Source organism: Amblyraja radiata, chromosome 30 (assembly GCF_010909765.2).
Source record: "Amblyraja radiata isolate CabotCenter1 chromosome 30, sAmbRad1.1.pri, whole genome shotgun sequence".
NCBI classification, from domain to species: Eukaryota; Metazoa; Chordata; class Chondrichthyes; order Rajiformes; family Rajidae; genus Amblyraja; species Amblyraja radiata.
The window spans coordinates 15,613,777-15,620,728 of record NC_045985.1 but is presented as its reverse complement, the minus strand read 5'-3'; the positions used below and the strand labels follow the sequence as shown (position 1 = coordinate 15,620,728).

At 46.5% G+C, this 6,952-nt stretch overlaps 1 protein-coding gene across 1 annotated transcript; it reads right to left on the bottom strand.

Annotated features, from left to right (window-relative positions):
• Positions 1 to 219: 219 nt before the first annotated feature.
• Positions 220 to 2,320, bottom strand: LOC116989971. The gene has a single exon (XM_033047526.1). It carries the CDS (start codon positions 2,318 to 2,320, stop codon positions 461 to 463), a length of 1,860 nt encoding a protein of 619 aa, XP_032903417.1. The 3' UTR covers positions 220 to 460.
• Between the last annotated feature and the right edge of the window lie 4,632 nt (positions 2,321 to 6,952).

Here is a 6,952-nt window from a genome sequence, read left to right as displayed (position 1 = left end):
TAAGATTTTGCCTTCCACCACAGTGAGGAGGTGTTTGGTGAACACACTGTGGTGGATGTTAAATTTGTGTTGATTGTGTGTTTTTGTCATTTTTTAAATTATATGTATGACTGCAGGGAAACAAAATTTATTTCAGACGGAAAGGTCTGAATGACAATAAAACGAATCTAATCTAATCTAATCTAATCTACAGGCCCAGTGCCGTCAAAAGCTCATTATATGTTAACCCACTCATTCCTGGGATCATTCTAGTAAACCTCCTCTGGACCCTCTCCAACGCCAGCAAACCCTTCCTGGGATAAAGGCCCTATGGGAATATGTTGAGAAGAAGGCAGCTTCGAGGAAGGAAGGTTCGGTGTGAAAGGCAATGGGCAGATGGGGGAGGGGAAGGACGAGGAATTAGAACGAGGATTTGTGTATCGGTTGAGTGAAACACACTGGAAAACAGCTGGAATGTTTCTCAGTTACTGGAAGAGAACCAATCCTTCATGTTTGACATTTTTTTCTTTAAATTTTCTCCAGTACTTTTCCCTCCCGCCGCACCTTCATTTGAATACACTGGTAACAGCTTCTCCTTGTTGGCAATCTTTTCTCTGAACTCTGCCGGCTTCTTCAAAGCGGTCAGTGCCTGAATTCGTTCAATGAAGCCTGGCTTCGCCTCATTTTTCTCAGCCTGAATCAGGAGGTCAATGTAAGCCTGGGTGGACAACGGGTTTGGTCTCAGGGCAATTTCTTCAAGTCGTCTAATGCCCTGGGATAATTCTTGAATCAGCTTCTGCACTGTGTTCTCCACCTCAGCAAAGTCCTGGCCAAGTAACTCCATAATCTTCTGCAGGCTCATCTTCTCACCGTATGCCTTCTCATACTTTTCCTTCAGTTCGTTGTACGTCCTCTTCTCCTTTTTTGTTACACAGACATACCTGTACTCTTCCCTCAGGTGTTTTAGCACGCCGCACTTCCCCGGACAGACTACACAATTTCCCAGTATGTCCATTGATGAACACCAGTATTTGAAAATATAACCTGCATACGGACAGGGGTCATGACAACTGTATTCACAAACCGTACAGTTGTTTACTAATGGAGCATCGCTGCCAAGTTTCCTCTTTTCTTTAACAGTCACATCGACCTCGTACTCAAAATCTTTATTTTCTTCCAGTTTGGACTGGTTTTGGTCCAGAACTTGTTGGGTTTTCTTGAGCTCCTCTAATTTGGTCAGCCCTGCTTGGATCAGAGTCTGCAACCCGGCCACTACAGACTCCAGCTGGCTACGTTCCTTCAGTACCTCTTTGGTCAGGAGCAGGCTCCTCGCCTGCATCGTGCTCAGAGCTGCGAAGAACTTCTTCATACTGTTTGTCCCCATCTTCCAGAACATCTGGTCAAAGTCATTATCCTCTTCCCCACTGTCGTCAGATCTCCCCTCGTCGCCAGAGGTCGGACGCTGGGCAAAAATGGCAGAATTGTTAAACTTAAAGTGTACTGGCAATCCCTTTTTGTCTTTAGGGCAGGGTACCTGGTTGGCTTTCAGGGCCTCCAGAACTGGGGGGCGCTGCCCGTCCGCGAACGTCACCATTATCTGAATGTTCTCCGCGATATCTTTGCCAAAAATGGAAAGGATGGAATCAAAGACATATTTCTGTGTCGGGGTCAGGCGAGCCAAGGAGGCTTGGACGACGAAACAGACCGCGTCGATCTGATCAACGCCCTGTGGGGAAGTGAAGAACTCGCGGATTTGCTCAGTGATCTGATGATCCCTGATGTCTCCGAATCCTGGCGTGTCGATTATAGTCAGAGAGCAGTCGATGTTAAACCCTACCTGGTGGTGGAGATGGTAGGCAGTGATGGAGGAGGTCTGGCTCTCAGCCTGGGATGTTCCCGTCTCCTGCTGTATTAACTGGTATCTGATGTTGTCCCCCCACTCCACGCCCAAGATGTAGTTGATCATCCCGTTGATGAGGGTCGTCTTTCCTGATCCAGTTGACCCCAGCACCATAATTGTCTTCATCTTGTGCATAGTGGTGGGCTTTCCTAAGGAGCATTTCACAAGCTGCTTGGACTGATTAAACACCTCCCTGTCTAGGTTGAGCTTGTAAATGGAAGGGTTTCCTCTGGATATTAATTGAGCTTGTTCGATAAGTTTCAGGGCAATTCTCTTTGGTCCGTCTGAATTATAGTGGCATTGTCTGCCTTTTGTTTGAATCATCTCCGATGATCCGTCTAATGTGATGGACTCGATCGAAGGTACTTCCTTGTATTCATTCCTGGAATGTAAAACGTCAGCTCCACTATGACTTGGTCCTTCATCACTACTTGCACTCATCACTAAACCGGAAGTGGACAGTCAACAAAATCCAGTGATCTGAAACAGAAAAGGGAATAAAATATGAAGCTGAATCCACTCGACGTACGGCTTTTTGAAGATCTGACCAAAAAGGTTTAGTTTAGAGATACAGTGCGGAAACAGGCCCTTCGGCCCACCGAGTCCGTGGCGGCCAAGATCCCCGCACACTAACACACGCTAGGGACAATTTACATTTATACCTAGCCAATAAACCTATAAACCTGTTCATCTTTGGAATGTGGGAGGAAAGTGAAGATCTCGGAGAAAACCCACGCAGGTCACAGGGAGAACATACAAACTCTGTACAGACAGCACCCGTGGTCGGGATATAACCCGGGTCTTGCGCAGTGAGGCAGCAACTCTACCGCTGCGCCAGTGTTTATGTAGAGAGATGTTAACTATTGCACTGAGAATCACAGTATGATTTTTGTGTGGATGAAGGCCATTCTGCCCATTGAGTCGCTACTAGCTCTGGGTAAGAACAATCCATCTGGTCCCACATTCCCGCCTTGAAAATTCCTTCCTTTCAGGAAAGAAATTGCAGCCAGTCATCCGATGGGGAATGTTGCCGACTGACCCGCTCCAGACTGTAGGAGTACGTGCTGAGGGACGCACTGAAGCTTGGTGCAGCCAAACGCCAAGGCTCCATGGGGGAGGACCACTGTCTAGGGTCCTTCCGCTGCTGGACATTGGGGGGCAGGGTCCGGTGGAGATACCCCTCAAACAAGTGAAGGGAAACAAGGTGAAGATCATAAGTGATAGGAGTAGAATTAGGCCATTTGGCCCATCAAGTATATTCCGCCATTCATTCATGTCTCCCTAATAACCCCATTCTCCTGCCTTCTTCCTATAACCTTTGATACCCGTACTAATCAAGAAACATTCTCTACCTTAAATATATCGACTGACTTTGCCTCCAGAGCATTCTGTGGCATAGAATTCCACCGATTCACCACCCTCTGACGAACGAAATTCCTCCTCATCTCCTTCCCAAAAGAACGTCCTTTAATTCTGTGGCTGTGACCCCCTAGTCCTAGACTCTCCCACTAGTAGAAACATCCTCTCCACATCCACTCTCTCCAAGGGGAAAAGATTAAATAGGAATCTGAGGGATAACCTTTTCACACAGAGGGTGGTGGGTGTATGGAACAAGGGGCGAGAAGAGGTAGTTGAGGCAGAGATCCCAACTGTTTCTTAACAAACAGGTACATGGATAGGACAGATTTAGAGAGATATGGACCATTCTTAACGTCTTGAGTTTAGAAGAATGAGGGGGGACCTCATTGAAATGTACAGCATAATGAATGGCTTGGTAAGAGTGGATGGGGAGAGGATGTTTCCACTAGTGTGAGAGTCTAGGACTAGAGGTCGTAGCCTCAGGATTAAAGGACATCCCTTTGGGAAGGAGATGAGAAGCCCTCTCACCCGTATCCACCTATCACTTGCCAGTCTTTGACCCATCCCCACCTCTATTCCAGTTTCCCTTCAGGACAAGGAATTTCTTTAGTCAGAGGGTGGTGAATCTGTGGAGTTCTTTGCTGTAGAAGGCCGTGGAGGCCAAGTCAGTGGATATTTTTAAGGCAGGCATAGATAGATTCTTGGTTAGTTCGGGTGTCAGTAGTTATGGGGAGAAGGCTGGAGAATGGTGCACCTATCGCTTATGACCTAAAGCAGGCAGGTGGGACTAGTGTAGTTGGGACATGTTGTCCGGTGTGGGCAGGTTAGATAGATAGATAGATCCTTTATTGTCATTCAGACCTTACGGTCCGAACGAAATTATGTTGCCTGCAGTCATACACAGAATCAATAATAACAAAACATACAATAAACACAAATTAAACATCCACCACAGTGAGTTCACCAAGCACATCCTCACTGTGATGGAGGCAAAGTCTTAGTCTCCGTCTCTTCCCTCCTTGTTCTCCCTCTGCGCTGAGGCGATCGATCCAGGCCGAAGATGCCGCTCTCCAGTCCAGCGGACCTCCGTGGTGATGTCGCCGCCGCCGAAAGCCGGAACGCCGTCTCCGCTCCGAGAGATGTGGGGCCTGTTTCCACACTGTCTCACTCGATGACTAAACAAAGCAAGTGGCCCACAACTGTGGCAAAGGTCTGATGAATGGTCTCGATCCGAAACTGTCACCTATTCCTTATGAAACATATTCCTTATCAATATGAAACAGCACCTCATATTTTGCTTGGGCAGCTTACACCTCAGCGGTATGCACATTGACTTCCTGAACTTCAAGTAACCCTTGCTTTCCCTCTTTCTCCATCCCTCCCTCTTCCCAGTTTACCGACCACTTATATTTTATCTCAGTTTGCTTTGGTGTTACCAGTGAAGGAAATGGGGGGGGGGGGGGGGGTACGCAGAGGGACGGCGTACCCCTACTTTTCAGTTTCCAGTTTATGTCCAATTTCTGTACAAGAAGGGAGTCAGAGTTGTTAAATACAGATTTTTTTATAAACGACAATGGATAATCGTTCCGAGTCACCGCTGCATCGGCCATGAGACGAAAACGATTTGTTAACTACTACTGTTAGCACTTGTTAACAACCAGTAGTTAACACGTAATTATACAATGTGTCTTCAATACATCGATCCACATTCCTCAGTAAATGTAATTGTGTTTTGACCAATGACGGGGGGTTTTACTTTGAATAAAATTAATGGGAGAATTTCTTAAAACTTACTGTCATTAAGGGCTCCGGACCGCAAGCACGGGCATCTTCCTGGTGTGCAGGTACAGTCATTCACCCACTTATACAGTCATTCACCCTATTTTAAGCAGGAACTGCAAATGTTGGAACAATCATAGAAACATAGAAACATAGAAATTAGGTGCAGGAGTAGGCCATTCGGCCCTTCGAGCCTGCACCGCCATTCAATATGATCATGGCTGATCATCCAACTCAGTATCCCGTACCTGCCTTCTCTCCATACCCTCTGATCCCCTTAGCCACAAGGGCCACATCTAACTCCCTCTTAAATATAGCCAATGAACTGGCCTCGACTACCCTCTGTGGCAGGGAGTTCCAGAGATTCACCACTCTCTGTGTGAAAAAAGTTCTTCTCATCTCGGTTTTAAAGGATTTCCCCCTTATCCTTAAGCTGTGACCCCTTGTCCTGGACTTCCCCAACATCGGGAGCAATCTTCCTGCACCTAGCCTGTCCAACCCCTTAAGAATTTTGTAAGTTTCTATAAGATCCCCTCTCAATCTCCTAAATTCTAGAGAGTATAAACCAAGTCTATCCAGTCTTTCTTCATAAGACAGTCCTGACATCCCAGGAATCAGTCTGGTGAACCTTCTCTGCACTCCCTCTATGGCAATAATGTCCTTCCTCAGATTTGGAGACCAAAACTGTACGCAATACTCCAGGTGTGGTCTCACCAAGACCCTGTACAACTGCAGTAGAACCTCCCTGCTCCTATACTCAAATCCTTTTGCTATGAAAGCTAACATACCATTCGCTTTCTTCACTGCCTGCTGCACCTGCATGCCCACTTTCAATGACTGGTGTACCATGACACCCAGGTCTCGCTGCATCTCCCCTTTTCCTAATCGGCCACCATTTAGATAATAGTCTGCTTTCCTGTTTTTGCCACCAAAATGGATAACCTCACATTTATCCACATTATACTGCATCTGCCAAACATTTGCCCACTCACCCAGCCTATCCAAGTCACCTTGCAGTCTCCTAGCATCCTCCTAACAGCTAACACTGCCCCCCAGCTTAGTGTCATCCGCAAACATGGAGATATTGCCTTCAATTCCCTCATCCAGATCATTAATATATATTGTAAATAGCTGGGGTCCCAGCACTGAGCCTTGCGGTACCCCACTAGTCACTGCCTGCCATTGTGAAAAGGACCCGTTTACTCCTACTCTTTGCTTCCTGTTTGCCAGCCAGTTCTCTATCCACATCAATACTGAACCCCCAATGCCGTGTGCTTTAAGTTTGTAAACTAATCTCTTATGTGGGACCTTGTCGAAAGCCTTCTGGAAGTCCAGATACACCACATCCACTGGTTCTCCCCTATCCACGCTACTAGTTACATCCTCGAAAAATTCTATAAGATTCGTCAGACATGATTTACCTTTTGTAAATCCATGCTGACTTTGTCCAATGATTTCACCACTTTCCAAATGTGCTGCTATCCCATCTTTAATAACTGACTCTAGCAGTTTCCCCACTACCGATGTTAGACTAACTGGTCTGTAATTCCCCGTTTTCTCTCCCTCCCTTCTTAAAAAGTGGGGTTACGTTTGCTACCCGCCAATCCTCTGGAACTACTCCAGAATCTAAAGAGTTTTGAAAGATTATTACTAATGCATCCACTATTTCTGGAGCTACTTCCTTAAGTACTCTGGGATGCAGCCTATCTGGCCCTGGGGATTTATCGGCCTTTAATCCATTTAATTTACCCAACACCACTTCCCGGCTAACCTGGATTTCACTCAATTCCTCCAACTCCTTTGACCCGCGGTCCCCTGCTATTTCCGGCAGATTATTTATGTCTTCCTTAGTGAATACGGAACCAAAGTAGTTATTCAATTGGTCCGCCATATCCTTGTTCCCCATGATCAACTCACCCGTTTCTGACTGCAAGG